At 39.9% G+C, this 22110-nt stretch overlaps 1 protein-coding gene across 2 annotated transcripts; it reads left to right on the top strand.

Annotated features, from left to right (window-relative positions):
* Positions 1 to 2057: 2057 nt before the first annotated feature.
* On the top strand, positions 2058 to 13847 carry im:7147486 (zinc finger protein 208). 2 transcript variants are annotated; one of them, XM_042107834.1, is made up of 2 exons: positions 2058 to 2148; positions 9247 to 13847. In XM_042107834.1, the coding sequence occupies exon 2, from the start codon at positions 9301 to 9303 to the stop codon at positions 13063 to 13065; it is 3765 nt and encodes a 1254-aa protein (XP_041963768.1). In that variant the 5' UTR covers positions 2058 to 2148; positions 9247 to 9300; the 3' UTR covers positions 13066 to 13847. The 2 variants fall into 2 exon arrangements, with proteins under 2 accessions (XP_041963768.1, XP_041963767.1); XM_042107833.1 differs by having other exon boundaries at positions 2067 to 2305.
* Positions 13848 to 22110: the final 8263 nt, after the last annotated feature.

Below are 22110 nucleotides of genomic sequence, written 5' to 3'. Positions count from 1 at the left end.
TGTGTTAGGTGACTTGCTGTTTGTGATGATCCTATGTATGTTGTGGTCGTCCTGATGTGCATGATTAGGGTATGAACACTAACATTACCCTTCATGTTTTGTTGGTCTCTATAGAGAGGTGTATGCACACATATATTACACCTTTAGAATACTTTTAGAGTACAATATGTTTTTTAGAAAGGTCTGACCAGGGACTGGGGTTGCAAATTAGCCAACTGGCTAGAAACCTTTTTATGTAACACATCTACAGACATTGTTATGGTATTGACTGTGATAGCTATGTGTGTAATAATGTGCGCTGCATTGTCCCTGACAAATAAACGAATAAATTAAAAAAAATACTGTTGTCGGTTGAGTCACAGTTGCTCTGCCTCCCGCAAAAAGAATAGGTAGATGTGACCGGTCCCTGGCTCAACTGAAACAGACTCTGACGGTGACCCAGGTCTACAGTAAGTTGTTATTGAAATTGAATATGTCCTGCACGGCTCTGTGGCGCATCTCATAGTGGAGCCAGGCTCCACTGGCCAACCCAGAGAGGTGCTCTTGCTAGACGCTTCTGGAGCCATAGGGAAAGAACATTAAAAATGAGATCTCCTTATCTTTACTATTTCTCACAGATAACTGAGCTCAATTTAACATGAATATTCAGAGCCATTCCCAGATAGGAAAATTCAATATGCAATATTTTCTTTTCTCATACAGACATAATTGAGCTAATTTTCTCATTTTTCTACAGTTTCTTAATTAATTCCTGAGATAGAGCCATCGGTCCGTGTAACGCTTTGCAGTGCTATGTTCTATTTGCAGAATTCACATGAAAAAATATAAAAATAGGCTTAAAATCCGTTATCCATTCTTTAGGACGGCACAGTAAATGAGTTATTGTTGCTTATTTTGATTTTCAATTGAGCAGTTACGGTTTTCTGTTCAGAAGTTAAAAATTGAAATGATGCGTCAATTTTCTAATTTCCCTTTTTTGCCCTTGAGGTTGGACTGAACCACTGAGCACCGGGGGGAGAACACCATCTAGCTGGGCCAGGCTAAATGGTGGAAGAGAGCGCCGCCTGAAGTAGTTTGTAATTTTGACATTACTTTAGAGATAATAACTAAAACAAGGCACGTTAAACATAACTTTCAGCCTATGTTGAACATATCTACAGTAAGCCCTAGCCTATACCATGACCATGCAATACCAAATAATTCCCCAAAGCAGACGTCTTGGCTATACAGGCTACCCCAAGCACTGTTTGACATGGCATTTTTGCTTATTTAACGCTTTACGCTAGACTAGGTTTCATTAGGCTAAACGAAGACAAAACACTTATTTGTGTAGCCTAATTATCAGTGTATCCAGTTATTAATTTCAATAGCAAATAGCCTACATTGGCCTGTAGGCTAGAGCTCAAGTCCATTGGTAATGCTCGAGGTCTTCAAAGCCTCAGGCTAGAACACGTAGGCCTACTCATAAGTGTCAGGACGCAGCAATGTCTCCCTCTGCATCTAAGGTTCTGATCTCGAGCTGACATTATCAATCGCTTGACACCTTGATGCAAGCTGAACCGTGTTTGATAGCCCTCTATCTCTACATCCGCTGACAAAATGTGATTACCAACACCGCAATTTGTATCAGCCTCCGCCCCCACGCGTGGTTCAGGCCAACAAAAACAGTAAAAAAAAAAATTATTATACAATATTAACTGAATTTTACTTTTGTTTCCAATCCAGTTTCTGTTTTCTTTATCTTGCGTGACTAATGACACATTTAGAAAATAGCAGCAATTATCTATTTGCTGACCAGTTAAAACAAATTGAAAATTGGATTATTGAACACATTTTTTATTTGTACCAGATGGATGGAACAAATAGAACAAAGCACTGCAAAGCGTTACACGGATATGATTAGGCCTATTGGTTATTTTCATCATATAGAAAATGCTATAATTTCTATAATTATATAGAAATAAATAATTATATAAAACTATAAATCCTCTTTTTTCTTTCTCTTCAACTAGATTGTAATATTTCCTACTCCACACCACCAGAGAGCACACATTATTTTCCAGGATACACGTTGCTCTTGCGCCTTGGTGGCGGCAGAGACATTGTGGTTGGCTCTGCAGGGAAGGACTGCGCTTCTGACTAGACCGCGTATGTTTTACAGTTGCATGTTTTTATAGTACTAAGTGCGTGCACGGAAAAACAAATTATCATGAGCAGTAACCTCACGTGCATCCAGCAGCAAGCTCACCTCTCCCGTTGTCATTGTATGCGGCAATGAGTGCGTAACGCGCCTACAGGATAGAAGGTAGCTACCCACCCAGCTAACAGTTACAGCATAGTTGACACCAAAGCAGAGCACTGTATTGTTTTGTCTTCGTGCTGCGTACGTTTTTAAATGTTCAGTGTTGCCTGTCCATTTTTCTCATACCGTCATACCTCAACGGCGTCCAGCAAATGTGTGTCGCCAGTTTAGCCTAGCAAACTAAGCTAATAGCCTGATTTCAGTGTTAAATTATTGTCTTCGTTTTGCTTCAATGGTTCTCCCAACTTGGCTATAATTCTCGCACTGGAGTTAGAAGCCAAATGTCAGTAACATTTAGCGATTTACATTGCAGTTCACGTTCAGCTGAAATTGCCCCCCCATGTACAGTGGCCAGGCCTAGGTCTTGTACAGGGATGATTTTCGGGGGTAGGCTACTGGGCTACTGTAGCCTACACCTGTGATAATCAGAAAACAGAATGTACCACATGGTCATTGTTTAGGCTACTGATTGAATTGTTTATGTTAGCCTACTGGTTGAATAACAGTTGGTCTAATCACTTGATAAATTATGTTAAGAAAATAATAACTTGTCTGTAAGGCTATTCTTTCACACAAGTTTATGTCACAGACCACTTGGAGGTGCAAACATCGAGTTTTGGTTAGTTAGGGGTGCAAAATTAGGGGTACAAAATGTTCAAAGTTGGAAACTTGGGACTTAACGGGAATAACTGGTATGTTTTAATATGGCAAGTTAGTCTATAACAGGGAACTGAAATATAATCGATAAAAACCCTATCTTGCAGCATAATATTAGTTAAAACAACCTAGTTAACAGTTAAATTTCTACCTTGCACATCATACGTCAATCACATGCACACAGCAATCATAGGCTAGGCCTACTAGACATAAAGGAAACCTATGGTGCGTTCATGCGTATGGAAAAAACATTTACCCCCAGTGAAAACGTCATTTATAGGGCAGCCGTGGCCTACTGGTTAGCGCTTCGGACTTGTAACCGGAGGGTTGCCGGTTCGATCCCCGACCAGTAGGCTTTGAGCAAGGCACCTAACCCCTCACTGCTCCCCGAGCGCCGCTGTTGTTGCAGGCAGCTCACTGCGCCGGGATTAGTGTGTGCTTCACCTCACCGTGTGTTCACTGTGTGCTGAGTGTGTTTCACGGATTGGGATAAATGCAGAGATCAAATTTCCCTCACGGGATCAAAAGAGTATATATACTTATTTATACTTACTTATACTTGTGAACGTCATCTCATGTGGGAATAACTGGTAGGAAACTGGGGGAAGTTTGCCCAGTTGTGGGCTTGTCATCACTTTTGTCCTCATTCAAATGGGTGTACGTCATTTTGCTTTAAACTCTAATAATTGGATTTTGTTGTTGAGTGGTGTTGTGTACCTTGAGCAGTTTAGTGGTTTCGGAGTTGCTATCTTAGCACGCTAGTAAACCATAGGCAGAGAATGGGATTCCCACTAGCATGCTAGCTAGCGTCATATGATAGGCCTAAGCTAATCGAAAATACTAACGAACGAATCATATTGCTTATTATGAAACAACATGTTTATATTTATGTTTGTATATGAAGCAGTTTGTGTGAATTCCACAAAATTAGCAGCTAATTCCCATAAATTAACATTAATTCTCATAATTTCCTTTAATTCAATGGTTTCCAACTTGGAATATTTCCAAAATTCCCATAACTTCCCATGAAAAGTTTCCGGAAATTGTCCGCCCCTTTGCAACCCTAGTTTTGGTTGATTTGACCATCAGTTAACTTCGAAAACAGGCACTTGATAGACAATAGCAATATATCATAGGGGTGATTAATGTCAAAAAATCTAGACCTCCAATATGTGTTCTAAAGACGTCAAATTGCCCGTTAAAGATACCAGAATGATAGTCAAGGAGCCAGAAGGTAACACACATGGATGGCTATGAATTTGGTGCTTTCATTATACAAATAAACATGATAAAATACTTTTATAACCCTTAAGCCAGCTCCTTTGTATGTGATGGCAATGCAGCATTTATTTGCATCTCCAACAGCATGGCATACTTGGTTACTGCCTGGTTACCACCCAAAAGCCCACAAATGCATGTATGTTTGTATGAAAGAATGCTATAGGCCACTTTCGTTAGTCATTTTGTAGGCTACCATTACCTGTGAATCCTATTAGCTTGGGTATCACATAATTTTGTAGGGCCAAAATAGGTATGTACTTATATGGGAGTTCTTGTCCACACATTAGGTATTTGTATGGTTTTTCTTTTACAGGTGTTCAGCAAAATCAATCTAATCAAAATATAATGACCTCAACTCAAACACGGACCCTCATTAACATTAAATTCTGAGCCCACACATGATATGGTTATGGGATTTGGCAGACACTTTTGTCCAAAGTGACATACAAATATAAAACAATATAATACTTAAATTTAACTGGGAACAATTTAAAAATGTTGGTCAGACTACATTAAGGAGAATAGCAATAATAAACAACAATGTCAATTCAATCAATAGCCTAATGAAAATAAACAATGAAAATGAAGGAAAATAACAACAATAAACAATAATGTCCATTCTATCAAATATAATAACAATAACAATCGCATGGTAAGACGACATTAAAGGGAATATCAATAATATACAACAGTGTCAAATTAATCAACAGCCTAATGAAAATAAACAATACTATAATATGATACATCATTCTCAAACAATGAAGCATATTGTTTTACTTGAAACAACAACAACAAGTAAGGGATAATGTATAGAACACCGGTCATTATTGGGAAAATAAGTCCCGACAGGGCGAACTGGACCCCGACACGCCAGCGGAGGGGTCTTGCTTCGCCCTGAAGGGACTTATTTTCCCGATAATGACCAGCGTTCTATACATTATCCTACTTATTATACGGCTACTTGCCAAAACGAAAAAATACTCCACAATATGTCTCTTTACATTTATTTGTTACCATTTCGTGTAGCTTTTGCTGAGAAACAAGTTCATACAAACATAGTTCGCAAAACACACTGTGAACTTGAATCAAACATTCTTTAGAACACAGCTAATTAACCCGTCTGATTTCCAGAGGCGGACAGAGTACACAGCTTCATTACTTGAGTAAAAGTACAGATACCCTTTGCTAAATTTTACTCAAGTACAAGTAAAAGTACAACAGTCAGATGTCTACTTAAGTAAAAGTACTGAAGTACTTGTTTTTAAAAGTACTTGAGTATCAAGAGTACAAGAGCAGCCTACATTTTCTAAATATTGCATTACAGTGCTTACATTTACAGAAACAACCTACATGGAGTTATGAAAAATGTTAATGTTAATACCTTGGAGAATGAAAGTAAAGGAATTGAAAGTAAAATCAAATCATTTTCATGGGCAGTTTTTCTAATACATGTATTTAAAATACGTATTTCAAATACAAAATACTATTTTGTAATTGAAACACTTGAAGCTAAAACTATCAATAACTTGTTCGTTCAAAAAATTGAAATTGAAAAAATTGAAAATACTTCTTGAATTTCCCCTGGGGATCAATAAAGTATCTATCTATCTATCTATCTATCTATCTATCTAAATAGTCTGGCGAGGTGTGGCCACAGGTTGGCACATTCCCGGGATGGACCTGCTGCGTCTTCATCCATTGTTTCGTCCATGGTTTCATCTCTTATCTAAATCTGACCATGGAGTTGACTTTGGCGGAAAGCTGAAGGTGATTGCTGATAGGCTGTCCCAATCAGTGGCGCCTGCACAATCCAATCACATTTGAGAGGGAAACAAGAAATTGAGGGTTTCTGAGATTTTTCTTTTTTCCTTTTTGTTAGAAGAAGTAACGGGTACTCACGGTTATGGATAGAAATGTAGTGGAGTAAAGAGTACAATATTTGCCTCTCAAATGTACTTGAGTAAAGTCATGAGTACTCCCCAAAAATGATACTCGAGTAAAGTACAGATCCCTCAAAATTGTACTCTACTTAAGTAAATGTACTCCGTTACTGTCCGGCTCTGCTGATTTCACTTTTGAACAAAGTTCCATTGCACAAAGTGACCGGACTACTACTAGTGATATGAAAGACTTAAATCAGAAGCACAAAACCTGTTGCCATTGACAGCGGTAATTATATGTTTGCAGCGGTAATTACGTAAGGGATAATGTGTAGAACGCCGGTCATTATCGGAAAATAAGTCCCGACAGGGCGAACAGGACTCCGACACGCCAGTGGAGCCATTTTTTAATTAAGTTCCATTGCACAAAGTGACCGGACTACTTGCGAAGTGATATGAAAGAATTGACCCAAGAGTGTTTTTCTGCATTAAAACACATCAAATAAACCATGGAGACATATTTTTCGTTGATCAACCTCTAGAGAGCTTGCTCCCGTTATATACTATAGCCCCAAGTAGCAAACAGTGGATTAGCTAAGGGCCATGAGCGAAACTCCCTTCCCAAAACTTCCCAAATAGCATTTTTTTAACCAGTAATATTGTTCTAAACAGCATCAAACCTCGTCAGCTTGCTCAAGGTCCCTACACATAAAACAAAGCTCCAACAACGTAGTTAACGAACCCGGAGTTTATTACAGTACTTTAACAGAACACTTTAAGCTGGCCAGTCCTGAATGGTGAGCATGAGAAGTACAGCACTGTCTGTCTCACAAGAAAGATGGCCTCAATATAAAGATCATGTGACAAGATTAATCATTGGGTCAGGGTTGCGAGCTGTACAATTAATTGCTGCCTTCGCAGTTAGATAATTGCATTCGTTCAAATTCAGCAATTTCAATTACAAATTAATAAAATATGCAGCCCTTTGTCCCCTGGTATTTAGTGAGTGAAGCACAATCCTAGATAGCAAGAGGCTGAACCAATGTCAGGCCAATATAGGTGTCTTGCTCATTGGTTTATGTGTGGGCCATGTTGAGTTATAGCAGTGGTTCTCAAACTTTTTCTTTCATTCCCCACTTTGATCAAGGGGGCATTCTCGAGCCCCACCTGTCCCTCATCGCTCTAAGAAAGTGGTAGGTCAAGCTTAAAATTGTCAAATTTATTGAAATAAGTTCTAAATATATCCTCTTCAACAGAGTTAAAATCAGCTGGTGATGCAGATATAATAATAAATAAATACATAACACACATATTTCTGTTTTCCAGCAACATATTAGGAAGCATAGGCCATTTTACAGCATTGTACAATATATTCAATGAAATACCAACATGCTGCATTAAATGGATCCATAATCCAGTCATACTGAGCACTGCTGGTTGGGAAATATTTTTGAAATAAACTTTCCAGGGATGTGATGTAGGCCTACTGTTTAATACATGGGATCACAAGAGTGCCTCCCAATCAGACGTTTCAGCGATTTCGCTCAGAAATCTCAAAGGCATAATACTGTCGCGATCGAGGCGCCTGTCCCATACTCAAGTTTTTTGGGTGAATGCAGTAATCTTATTTGCTAGGTGAGGTAGGTGCTTGTCTTTGCCTTGTAACTGGACATTTAACTCAAATGTATCGCTAAGATATATCAAATATATCGCTAAGATAGGCCAGCTTCATCAAGAAATGTTCATTAGTGAACGTGCTTGCAGATTCCAACATGCGCTCTTCCTCCAAGAAGAGGCGACTCGGAGCTCAAACACGCGCGACAGCACTTTACCTCGGGAAAGCCACCTTGCCTCGCTGTGAAACAGTACAGCCTTTTGGTCAGCTACCATCTCTTCGCAAAGTGCGGAGAATAGACGCGCTTTTAAGGGGCGGGTTTTTATGAAATTCACCACTCTCACAACAACGTTCTAAATCTCATGTAGGTCGGGACTAACTAAGCTGCCTTGACACGAGCGCTTCCCTGTGAATGCATCGGGTGCTACCTAGGCCCAGGCTACAGATTAAAAAAAAAAAAAAACCTCCTGTTTTTCACGTCAGTTCGCGCCCCACCTGGCATGTCTCCGACCCACAGTTTGAGAAACGCTGAGTTATAGATAAACAGCCCACCGTTTTAGCCCTTGATTTCACTTTCACTTTTTTTCTGTATTCATTGTACATTCTCATCAGCTGTTAACATTTAGAAGATGAAGACCACCAGTATGTTCAATTAACCAAGGCGCTTTTCACCCTATTGAGCTTTTTAGTACCATGAGCGATTTATGTTTCATAGTGTTGAGCGATTTATGTTCATAGTTTTGATACCACAATGTAACAACGTGAAGCAAAATGCCACTGGTCATTCTTATACTTCCCGGGCTGTTTTAGCAAGCAAGCTAACCGTACACTCTAGATGTATGCAATTAATCTGTGGTCATTATGCATGATTGTGCTATGACAGCCTAATTCATAGCCTAATAAAACATTCACTAGCTACATGTACATAACGCAATAAAGTGTAAACAGGGTTCCAATTACGTGGGAGCCAGTGGGAGCTGAGCTACCATAGAGAGAAGCTGAGCTCCCATGAAAGCAGTGAAATCATACATCTGTGGGGATTTCTAAAAATGACCAGCACCATTGATTTAATCACAAGTAAAGCTATTTTTCCTTCAATACACTGAATATTTACGTTAAAGATAGATCATTAGAAGAAACATGTTTTCCAGAAGAACTATGCATTAGAACACTGCAAGATGCATAGCCTACCTAACTTGCACGTCACCACCATGGTACAGTTTGGGCAGAGAAACACCACTGTCATTCTATGTATCGATACTAATGAAATTCTAAGTATCGATACTAATAAAATTAGGTATTGTGCAACTGTGCAACACTAGTAAGTCGCTTTGGATAAAAGTCTCTGCTAAATTAATAAATGTAAGATGATTATGAAACACTTCACAAATGAAAAGACACTTTAAGAACATTTTATTTTAGGGGATTGGGTATGCAAGTTGAACATTTTGTGTTTCATATCTGTGTATTTCCTATGTCCTAAATGTATTTTTTTCTGTTCTTGTTTTTAGGTGCCCCTAGTATTTTATGGATGTACACTGAACCTTGTTTTTAACATCTGAAAAATGTTTGGACTTGGAGAAACCAGATCTCCGGATGCTCCACCAGTAAAGACATATCAGTGTGTGGCTTGCTCAGTAACATTTCATGGTTTGGCATCCTTGCTAGTGCATCAAGCAAGTCATGCCAGCGAATATTCAAATCCACCACCACCCCCTTCATGCTCCAGCTGTGGAACTGTGTTTGGTAGCAGGGACCTCTTAAAACGGCATGTGTGTGCGTCCATCTTTCCGTCCATGGCCCCAGAATTTTACAAATGTGATTGTGGAGAGAAGTGTACAGATTTCAACCATTTTCAGGCGCATAAAAAATCCCACCAAGGAGGATCAGGCCAGAGTCACTCTGAGACACACCAGTCAGGTGTAAGTCCACAGGGCTTGAAAGAGGAATCCTCTGCAACGGCTGTGACCAGCTATCCTGTCCCACATTCCTTAGCCAGCACTGATGTCAGCTTGACATCTAGCTCTTTAAACATGCCACCCAACAGCTGTGATTCTAATGGGATTTCTATAATGAACTTAAACGAGGACTTGGCCACAGACAACAGAATTCCCAAACAGAATTCCAATCTATTTGAACAACTAGAGCAAGCGTTAGACCCTGCGAAGCTTGATTTGCCATTGGCCAACATGGAGATGCCGAATAATATTTCCCCTGATGCTGAGGTTGATGAATTTGCACAAGTCTTGAAGAATTCTGTCACCCACAGTGAGAACACTGAGGTTCTTCAGAATCAAAATCAAGATGTGAAACCAGCCCCCAATAAAGTAGTAATGAAAATATTGGCCAACGCATACATGAACATTAACAAGCCACCTGAGCTTAAACTGGGCTCGGACAAATTAGAGGGATCTTCCAGTGATGTGGGAACACCAGACGGGTCAGATATGACGTCATCCCCCAAGAGACAGTTAAGACCCTCCGTAAGAAGGCCTTTCCACACTTTTCCGCGCATGGTGTATAGTAAGCATTCACCCAAGAAACCAACTGTATCTGTGGCTAGGAGGTATTGTCCTGTGGTTCTTCTTGAGACTCGGCAAAGGTTTGTTGCCAGTGATAAAGACATTGAAGGAAATTACCAGTGTGGTCAATGCAAACGCATTTTCAGTGACGTAGACAAGCTCATTCTGCATCATGCCTTGCACAGAAAAGAAAGGCTGAAATCCTGTCGCCGTTGCAAGCAGCTCTTCATAAGTTCATCTGGTGCTGAAAACCACACCTGCTCCAGAGCACCTGTCAAGGACCTCTTCAGCAAGGGGAAGGAATCACCAAGCTTTCCTAAACTGTTCCTTAAAGCTGCTCAACCATCTCGGTTTCACTGTCCTCTGTGCAATCGCAGTTATACACGCTTCTATTCTCTCAAAAAGCATAACTGTCGGTTTATTTCCTCCTTGACAGACTCTGCTCAAGATCCTTTTGGTGCTGTGGAGAATGATTGCCCAGACATGGAAGTTAATGGAAGTGATGTGGACCCACTCAAGTACATGAGTGTTGGCACAGGTGGTCAGCCTCAAGTGAAGAAAGAGATGTTAAATGCAGAGTCTGTCGATGTGGACAAACATCAAACAGAACCAAATAATGAAAATTGTTTTGAGGTTTTGCAAGATCCTTTTGAGGATGGAAATGATTCTGATTCTCCTAAAGAGTCTTTCAGTCCACATTCTGCTGAGTCTACAACATCCGAGCCAAAAGAGATAGTCTTAGTAGATGACATTGTGCCTACTGACACAGTTGATCATGTTGGAACAGAACATCCAGATGATGATGATGATGATGACGGTATATGCATTGAAGACCAGGGAGAGGAGAGGGAAGCAATCTCTGCAGTGGAGGAGGCTGAAATTGATGTGTTAATTGAGGCAGATGAAGATGATCACAAAAATAATGTGTTACATCAGATGTTGGTTGAAGGCAGTGCAGTTTCAAAAGCACAAAATAAGGACATTCCAAGTGCTCTTTCTAATGCGCATGTCAAGCGTTTCACTTGTGGACGCTGTCACAAGTCATTTACTCGCAACTACGGTCTGACTAAACATTTAAAGATTTGTGCTGTTGGGAGAATAAGGCATAAGACACAAGTCTTTGAATCTAAGAAAGTCTTTGATTGCAGCCAGTGTGGCAAGACATTTAGTCATATGGACAGTTTGAAAATTCACAAGAGAAGTTGTCCTACTGGAATGAGAATGCAGAATGAACCATCAGGGTCGTATAATACAGCCAGCCAAGAGAATGTTTTTGTCCTGCCACCACTAACTGAGAATCCATCCAAAAGGCAAGAGCCTACCGTTGAAAACAGTGACAGAAACTGGGGAATTATGTCACTGCCATCTGTCCTTCCAAGGAGAGTGACTTGTGAGTGTGGATCGGCCTTCACGTGTCCCAGACGTCTTTTTGAGCACTTGCAAATGCATGCCCAGGAGTCTTATATTTGCCCCCACTGTGGAGAAAACCTGCAGTCATGGATGAAGTATGAGGCTCATCTGAGGTCACATGTGCAATACCGACAGCAATCAGCTCCTGAGGAGCAGTCACAGCCGTACAATGCTGCATCTTTCCGGCAACAGCAGTCTTTCGTCCTAAGTCCACAGCAGCCGTCCACTGCACAGCTAAGCAGCCAGCAGCCATCGACCCCAGCACCTTCTAGCTGCCCTAAATGTTTCAAGACTTTTAAGACACGGCGTTCTTTACTGAGGCACCTGAGGTTGAGTTGCTATGGTGAAGCATCTGCACCCAAGGGGTATGCATGCTCTCGCTGTGGGATGTCCTTCCTTTCAACTTACACACTAGACCTGCACATGCAGAGTAACACATGTACACCTTCCGTCAAACCAATGCGCTGTCCTGTGTGTATACGTTGGTTCACCTCTGTGGAGGGGCTTAAAAGGCATCTTATCACTCATAGCCAGGACAAAGTGTTCAGTTGTCGCTTGTGCCCGCGAGGTTTCCAAAAGCCAGAAGATTTGGAAGTTCACAAAAAGATGGCACATGGTGTTGTACAAGAAGAGCAGGAGTTGCAAAGTGTTGAATCCAGGGAGGAAATAACCATAACCAGTAACAATAAACTTTTTAAATTCTTCCGCTGCAATATGTGTCCTCGAATGTACCACAGCATGAGGTCTCTGAAAGACCACCGGAAGAAAGTCCATAGCTTACTTGGAGGAGGCAATGTAGCACAAACTAGTGAGACTTTGGGAGTACAAAACAGCCAGATGAATTTCTTCCGCTGTCAGCTTTGCCAGAGAACCTACCATACACTAAAGTCACTGAAAAATCACAGGAGGAGAGTCCACCACATACTTGCAGGAAGTCATGTTCCACAAAGAGCTGATCCTTTAGGAGCTGTGCAAAGCAGCTCATCTAACATCTTTCGATGTCAGATTTGCCATCGTGCCTATCCTACTCAAAAGGCATGGAGAAATCACAGAAGAAGAGTTCATCGCATTCTTGGGGGAGGACCAGAGATGCAAACAGGTGAATCTTTCAGGCTAATGCACAGCCAGGCACCTGCTTTCACCTGTCAATCCTGCCGAAGAACCTACCCAACTCTGCAATCTCTGAGAGACCACAGAAGGAAGGTTCATCACATGCCGGGAGGGATGCTTGACTCTCAGATAAGTAATGCTGTGGATGCTGCGCACAACAGCCAGCCCATGGTCTTCAGTTGCCATATCTGTGATCGAAGCTACAGCAAGCTGCAGTCATTAAAAGACCACAGACGGAAGGTCCATCGCATACCTGGGGGTCAGATTGATGTCATAAAGGTAGAATAGATCATGTGAGCGTTTGAACTTCTATCCAATCGGCAGTGTGATGACAACCTGTCCATTGTGTCTGTTTTCACCGCAACTTGCTTGTTTGTCAAATTCTTCTATCAAACTTTGCCAGGTGCACACACTGATCTGACACTTAATAACAAGTCCTATTAATCAGGCCTCAGAAGACCTCAAAACTACTCTGAAATACTAAAGTGTTTCATCCCTGATTATTATGAAGTACAAACATCCAGTTCAGTGCAAAGAAAACCTACTTTTGATATGTTCTGAGGACTTTTCATTGTTCATGACACAACCCAAAGCACCTGAACAATAACTTTTCACTAATAACCTTTTAAAAACGATTTTACTGAAGGACTGTTCATTAGAATGAGAGTTGTGGAAAGGTTGATGACCTAGAGCAGTAATTCTTAGGGTTCTGTAATCTGTATATTATGTGATTTAAATATTTTTTTTGAAAAAAAAAAAAAATCTAGAAAGTAGTTCCTTATGTACATTAATGTTCAACTGCAAGCATCTGCTGTTAATGTTTTGCCAGAATTGGTGATTTAACATAATCTACCATTTTGTGTGCCAATTTTGTTAGTGTAAAATCTTCTGTATCGGTCACATTTAACCAGATATTCTATGTAAATGCAATGTAAACTTTTTGTATTTGTATCATTAATAATTCTGTGGAATTACGCCGTTTATTAGAAGATTTGTATCCAATCTTGTTCATGTTCAAGAGAACACAAAAAAGAAAACAAGCAAAGACAATAAAATACATACTCTTCTCAGATCTAGGTTCACCTTGCCATATATTGGAAATACATTTTGAATGCAATAGTAATTTCATTTACATTTTTAATCAATGTATTACAGTACACTGTTGTTATGCATTTGAAATGTGGACCTCACATTGGGGCCAATACAGCATACACAAACAAAGTATGTTTCACTAGTCTTTAAATTATGTAATCATCAAAAATCAACCTATGCCTTGTAAGAAAAAATAGAAAATGTTTTCTCTTTGAATTGATACAACAAAGTGGTTTATTCCAGTGTAAAATGGTAGAAAGGTTCACAAAAGTAAACAAAGGTTCAACCTATGCCTGCCCCTCGGTATATTCTCTGGAGTTCTCTCTCCTTCGTCCTGTCTGGGTGAACTACCTCATCCTGTCTGCTTGAGCTACTAAAAGTGACCAACTCAAGTCATTATATGCTAGTTTCAATGCAAATGAATCTGGCTTCTACCCAAATAGCCTTTTGTCCTATGTATATAATTGAGTTAACCTCACACCTTTGGCTAGGATGGTTTTCAATGGCTTACCCCCAAAACCCATTCTATGATCGTTGGTGTTTCACACCTCACCTGGCGCCATACTGTCTGGCCTGCCATCAGAACATCAGAACTTAGTTTTGGTTGGAGAAATTATATCACGCATACAATTCGGCAGGATTAATTTCTTACAGTATGAAATCAGTTTGAGGTCTAAAGTGTGTAGTGTCATTTTAGGTCTCACTTTCGGGTCATATCCGAACTTGTGAATTCCGACATGAATATTATTTTTCTGTCAACCAAAATTAAATATTGTGTGGTAGTTAAAAATAATCTTATAACTTTAAAAAACTTGGGTCTAAATAACAAACAGTGGCATTCAAATAACACTGATGAAGGCTTAATCTAAGAATGACTGTCAATATCTACTGCATCTGTCTGCCTTCGGAGATGGGCAGTATTTGTGATGCATGTATTTAAAATAGGTATTTCAAATACAAAATAGTATTTTCTAATTTGTATTTTATTATCGGGTTGAAGAAAATGGCTGCTTATTTTGTATCAAAGTGCTTTATAGGTGTGTATTTTTGTAGTTTAAAAATACTGGCAAATATTTTTGGTAAAACCAATAATTTTGGTGATGTGATGACCTCATAAACATACAAAATTAATGTAACCTCTGAGTTGTGCTGACTTAATTTGCCCAGACATGTGATCAGAATATTGAGATTCAGGAAAAAAATTCCAGGGCGAGATGAGTAACGTGTAGGTCAGTGTTTCTAAACTGGTCTGGCCCTCAGTTTCCCATGGTCATTAAGCTGAGACCCATGTTTTAGTGTTCAAGCCAACTGATACAGTGAGCCATGTAGTAAGCAATGTTGGGGTGTAACAGAATACATGTACCAGCGTTATGTATTCAGGATACAAATTATGAGTAACTGTATTGCATTACAGTTACAATTTAAATAGTTGGTATTTAGAATACAGTTACATTGTTGAAATCAATGGATTACATGATGATACTTCTCTGTTTCACAAATGTATTCATTTTCTAAATAAATTAAGGCAACTCCCTGCATTTCTCAAAACCCCAATATGAAAATGAAAAAATGAAGAGAAGAAGAAAAGCAGCAGCCGGAGCTGGCACGCAGGGGCAGGAATGCGTTTCTACTGTATCTTGGAAATTCAAACAGCATAGAATTTCCAGCATGAAGAAGGAGAAGGGAGAACAAAATGTGCAGTGACACCTCTGCTTGCCAGCAACCAACCTCCTTTCAGCATCCAGAGATTCCACCTCCAACCCAGTGGCTATAGCCACAGTGTGCCTGGAGCACACAATCGTCGGCCGGCCTGGCACACTTCAAATATTTCCCACCTAATATACTTTCACGCTTACCATTACTTTGTCTGTTCTTCATCATTCATCATCATTCTAACCTGCCAAACCAACCATAATAGCTTATCCTAGCAACACTGTAAAAAGTTTAACGTAAAATTTACAGCAACTTGCTGGCAGCAAATAACCAGCAAGTTGCTGTATTTCACTCCACAGTACACCTACTGTATATGAAATCACAGTACCCATGCCTGATACTGTAAATGCAAACTACAGTAGTACTACCAGTGCTGTAATGTATACAGTATTGAATTGTCTACTGTATTTTTAATCACAGTACTTATGGATCATACTGTAACTTAGTACAGTAGTAATACCAGTGCTGTAATATTATATACAGTAATTTTGGGAAATTCATATCCTGCTTTATCTACAGCCAGGATAAATTTGACTAGGCCTAGGTATGGTTTAGGCTACACAAACTTGCATAAATAACCATTGACAACTTGTTATCAGTTTGAAAAGTAAGTACATTTATTCACTTTTTTCCGTTTAGAAATTCTCGTGTGCATCCTAACGTTAGACCAACTGTTGCAGTCAGCCTGATCCACCACCAGTAGCAGAGTGAAGCAGCACCTAGCAGAAATAGAAGAAAAAAAGATAAACAGTGTTAGATAACAATTTTCAACTGAAACTGAAGGCTACTTACAAGTGAAACTTTAGAATAATCATTTATATATATATACTGTATGTTTTTTGAGTTTACTGTCAAAATGCCAGGCTGAAGATGGTGTTAGCATAACTCAGTTTCGCAAGGTATATTTAGCTGCTAACATTAGCCAGCTGGGTGAGCTCATTGATGATGTTTGCTTGCAGCAACACATAGATATATGTACTGATTACGTTACATAAGTTAGCTGGTAGCAGCTAAACCTCCACGTTAACGTCAACCAGCAGCACATCATCTTCAGCCTAACATTGTGACAGTAACATACTAGGCCTAGCACTACTAGCGAATGTTTTATATAAATTATATGAATATAATAAACTGTAACTTACTGAGAACTAAGGTAGGCCTAATATAAATGAGACTGCCAAAACGTTAACGTAACATAAAACATTAACGTTAATGCCACCTTCACAGCAACAGCAACTATGATAGCTAGCCTAACCTTACTTACTTAGTTGATCCAACAAGCATGGATGAGTTTGTAAGTTAGACAGTACAACGTACATAGACTGTACACATGCCCGAATTTAATGTAGTACAATTTCACAATGAAACATTAACGTTACATAAATAAATGCTTGCTTACCATTAAGGTGGAGCTGCGAACTTGACAGAGTGCTGAACACCGTTGGTCTGACTGACTGAACTGTTGCTCAAAAATGATCTCCCGCCGCCGGACAGTTCAAACGTCGTCGCGCGGTGCACTTGTCAATCACCACGTCAAAATTTCCCAGTAAACCATAAATCCATGACTTTTCAATATCTTTTCAAAATGATGATTTGGATGGAAAATCAACATAATATCAATGTCACCTTGCTATCTGTGAGCTTAACTTTGTATTTATGTGCAAAAAGAAAACAGAAAACCCCAACTGATTTTCCGCCATGTTTTTTCAAAATTTTCAAAGAAGCTGACAAGTGAGGGAGGAGTCAGATTTATTACTGTGTTATGATTCGCAGCAAATTTTTATTACTGTAGTTTGACAATTTTTGACCATAATTCATAGCGAAACTACAGCAACATACTGTATTCACAAATACAGTACACATTTTTCTCAAAAACAGCAGTGATGCTGTGAAAATCACAGAATCTTGTTACAGTGAAGCTATGATAAAATTGTTTCCATGTTTAAATCCAAGCCCCGCCGTCTTGCACTAGCCTCACATTGCACCCGTCAAAACGCAGCCAGCGTGCATTACGCTGACCATTGACCAGTAGGCCACGGCTGCTCTATGAGAGTGTCATGGTGATGGTGCAAATAAGTAAGTCTAACAGTGCAACAGTGCAAGAATAAAGTCTAGAGACCAGCATAAAATAAATATGGACATATAAGAGAATAATGTAGACAAAGTAATATAAAAAACTATATCAGTGCAAGAATAGGTTGAAGTAATGCGGTTACAGCCATTGGTCAAGTATTAAGTACGGCCACAATCCAGGCTGTGGGAGGGAGGGAGGGGTTATGCATATGTGCTAATATAGCATGTAAACAGTGTAGCAGTAAAACAGTAGGCCAGTGGACAGTCAGTACACAAACACGGAGAAGGTGGAGAAGCAGAGAAGTGTATCTCTCCTCTTCCCTTTTAGTGAAGCATTGAACAGTTCAGTGGCACTGGGGACAAATGACTTCCTCAGTCTGTCAGTTGTGCATGACAGTGAGCAAAGTCTCCAGCTGATTAAGCTCTTCTGCTTTGTAATAGTGCTGTGGAGTGGATGACATTCATTGTCCAAGATGTTGATCAGTTTGTTCAGGGTCCTTTTATCTGATATTGAAGTGATGCACTACAGTTTGGCTCCCACAACAGAGCCAGCTTTCCTTACCAGCCTGTAGTCGCCCAGCATCCTTCTTCTTTGTGCTTCATCCCCAGCATACCACAGCATAGAAGAGGACGCTGGCAACAAAAGACTGGTAAAACATCCTGAGGTGCTTACTTCAGACGTTGAAGGACCGCAGCCTCCTCAGGAAGTACAGCCTGCTCTGCCCTTTCTTGTAGAGTGCTTCAGTGTTGGCTGAGTCTAGTTTATTGTCCAGGTGTAAACCCAGATACTTGTAGGTGTTTATCACCTACAGGAGATCTACATTTAAGTTTTAAAATGAATTATTCTTGCGAGTTGCATATTTTAACATGCGGGTTTTGGTTGTCATTAGGCCTACGCGATCACATTAATTTTGAGAGCACTGATAGGCTATACAGTATAGTGCTTACATTTGTCAATTACATTTACACCTGTCATATCTCTGTGCCCCTTCTTGCATGCGTTTACCTTACTTAGATTTCATAAGACCAATCATTTGAGTGGATCTAAATCAAGTGACTGCAAACATTTTGTATGTTAGGCTACTTCAAAAACTGAAATGGAGCTTGTTTAAATAAACATTTCAAAACCGCACTCAGAACAACCAAAAAACAACTAAAGACAACCAAACGGGAACGTTGTGTAAAGGTACTGTGCAACCACAGGAGAACGTTTTAGTTGGTTGGTTCCCTTAACGTTTAGGGAACGTTAGAACCCTTAGGGAACGTTCCCTAACCGTTAGTTTTTGGTTTGGTTCGAACTAACCTTTAGGGAACCATACACTAACGTTCCCGAACGTTCCCTTAACGTTTTGTGTTAGTGGGGCTGCCACCAACATATCGGTCCTGAACCGGTTCGGAACACAAAATATTGTCCGTTCTTAAAGTTCCGGCAGTGTTTGGCGGGCCTATCAAGTCTATTTTTGTGGACTTTACCTTAGAATAGACGTACTCATTATTTCCCCTTGATTTAGCCTATACCATAGCTATGCCCAAAAATAATAAATCACAGGCGGCATCCAAAAACATTCAGATGGGCTATCCATCCCATAGCCTACACTCCTTACCTGGTTGTAGCCTAAGTTTTATCCATATGGAGATCTTCAAAGGCTTGCGCTATAATTCCAACCCTGTTTATAAACGAACCTGTCTGTTGCTGACCAGGCTTATCTCAAATTTCCCGTTTAACTCTTCTACATAGAATAGGCTATAATTGCGCAAACATTTCAAATCCTGACTTTAAAACAACAAAGCGTGGACAGGCAAAATAGGCTATTACGCATAGGCTACAAACAATTTCCAAATCAGTTTCAGTAGCCTACGCTACGAGCTGGCCTAAGATCCGAAGTGGCAGACGGATAGGTTACATTACAACAGCAAGACAAAATATACACATTTGGACCAAAGGTCCATTTATTCGTTTTTTTTTTTCAAACTGCAGAAATCAAATTATTAGGCTGTTCGCCTACAATCAAACGAGTAGAACACTTAGGATACGCTTTTGTGAAATTTTATAAAATATATAGAGAGCGGAAAAAAAACGTTATTAACCGGTTTTGTGGATTTCAGAATAACGTTTCTGTTCCGGAACAGTTGAAGACCATTTTGTTTTCGTTTCCGTTTCCGCTCCTCGTAAAATTCCGTAAAATTCCGTTCGTTTTTGGTTTTCGTTTTCGTTCCTTGAACTGGTTCGGAGCCCTGATCTTAAAGTAAGTTTTTTTTTTTTAGCCAGGGGTAGTCGTCTGCTGTAGTTTTACTGGTCACCTTGCTATTTTATAGTTGTATCAGGTAGCTACCTGATTAGTTGACGTGCGACTTTACATTCTTGGAACAGAAGAACACACCAGAATAGGCCTGTTTAGTAAGCATGATTTCATGGCCACATTCTTACATTTATAAAATGCAATTCAATGTGGAAGTAATCCATGTATTCAGAATAGGTTACTCAGATTGAGTAATGTAACAGAATACAAATTACATTTTTGGGCATGTATTCTGTAATGGAATACGTTTTGAAAGTATCCTTCCCAACACTGGTGGTCAGACGTGCAAAGTGCCTCTGCTTGTTTGGAACATGCTGATGTTAGGCAGAATTGCTAAGTACTTAACTCCTGTGTCACCTATCAAAGTAGCCCAGGCTACTCGGCAGGTTTTGTGGCGTGGGAAACAGACCTCTGAAATTCGCCTGTACAAAAAGGAACCAAAAGCTTCCATCTTTGCCCATACAAGGAGATTCAGGTGTTAATTGAAGCTAACTACCTATTACAAGTTGCATTGCAAGTTATAGCTCTGGGCTAGCAAAAATCTATGTTTGGCGTCTTAACGTTCGGAAGATCACAGTACCCACACGAAGGTAGAGGACAAAAGTGTGTAGAGCAAAACGTCTCCTTTTCAGATTTTTTCGTCCTCGCGGAAGTTTAACAGATGCAATAATTCGAAATCAAAATGTTATTTCCCCATAGGAAAAATCGCAAGATACCGGATCTTCTTATATGAGCAAAGATGGTAGCTTTTTTCTAGGCTAACTTCAGAGGTCTATGTTCCTGAATATTGTTGTCAAAGTCCTTTTTGGCGAGTCCCTCCACTCGGCGGCCATATTGCAACGCTTTTTGGGCACTTATCGGACACCTATTTCACAGAAATGCGGGTGTGCAAGGCTTCACGACACCAACCTTGCTCCAGCAGCGAGATCACAACACATGACTGGCACAATGTCTTCACAACACACCACATGATTGGCTCAACGTATTCAGAACACACCACATGATTGGCTCAATGTATTCACATCTCAACGTTTTGCCGCGGAAGGGGTGGGATATGTGTAGACAACTGCCATATTGGAGTTACAAACTAACCCCATGCATTTCTACAGTATATGGAGGATTTTTTGAGTGCTGTGTCTCATTAGAAAGTCTCTGTTGTTGTTCTGTCACATTCCTTTTGATTATTGGCCAACTTATTTTTCTTAAACTTAAATCATCAGTATTGACATGATCATCCAATCAGAACACGTGGTTTCCCTGCGACATTACTCCAAAAATGCCCCTTGGTGTCAATATAACACCATTTAGCGCTTAGGTACAATATCAAGCATTCTGGGTATGCACTGACAATGTCAGAGACTTCATTCACCAAATTAGGCCTTTATGTGTACCCATGAGTTTGAAGTTTAGCCTAGAAATCTAGACGCACCCTAGCAGCGGCAAATTAATTTGCTCAGCCTGTATGTCTAGTATCAAACCATAAGGATTTCTATTGGCTGACGCCGTGGACGTCATCCAATCACAGCGCTCTATTTTGTTAGAGAGTCTTAAGGCGGGCTTAACAGGATAACGACAGTCCTGCGACGGTGAACAACAAGGAAGGTGGCTATGGCGAACGAAGAGTGGTTGTTTGAATCGGCGTTGGCGTCAACTTTGGAGGAGTTGGACTTTTTTTTTTTGAAAGTTGAGCAACACAATGCACTTAAGTCATTCCTTTCAAAGAAGGATGTATTTTCCGTTTTGCCGACCGGATACGGATATGGGCGTAGCGCTGGCCTATTGCATGCCTAGGCAGTTTGAAAGACAATTCTCTGCCCGCCCCTTGGATTAAGCGAGGTGAATGGTTTGATTCCAGACTATACATTTCAATGATATAGGATGGCCCGCCAGGCTATTTGAAGTTGTTAATTTAAGGTAATAGAACTGCATTGGGTTTGTAATGCATTGTTCATTATTGTTTGTATTTAGTTTTCATTTTTTGGAAAACTACTTTTTATTTTTATTTCAGTTAACTAAATTATTTGTTCACTGCCAGTTTTAGTTTTAGTTAACTATAATAACCCTGGTTTGTACCACTTAACAAGTTCAGTTGTGACTGACATTAAGAAAACTTGTTTTTGTACTTCATTATTCAATCATAATTATAATTATTTAT

Source organism: Alosa sapidissima, chromosome 10 (genome assembly GCF_018492685.1).
Source record: "Alosa sapidissima isolate fAloSap1 chromosome 10, fAloSap1.pri, whole genome shotgun sequence".
NCBI lineage: Eukaryota > Metazoa > Chordata > Actinopteri > Clupeiformes > Clupeidae > Alosa > Alosa sapidissima.
This window is presented reverse-complemented; position numbering and strand designations above follow the sequence as displayed.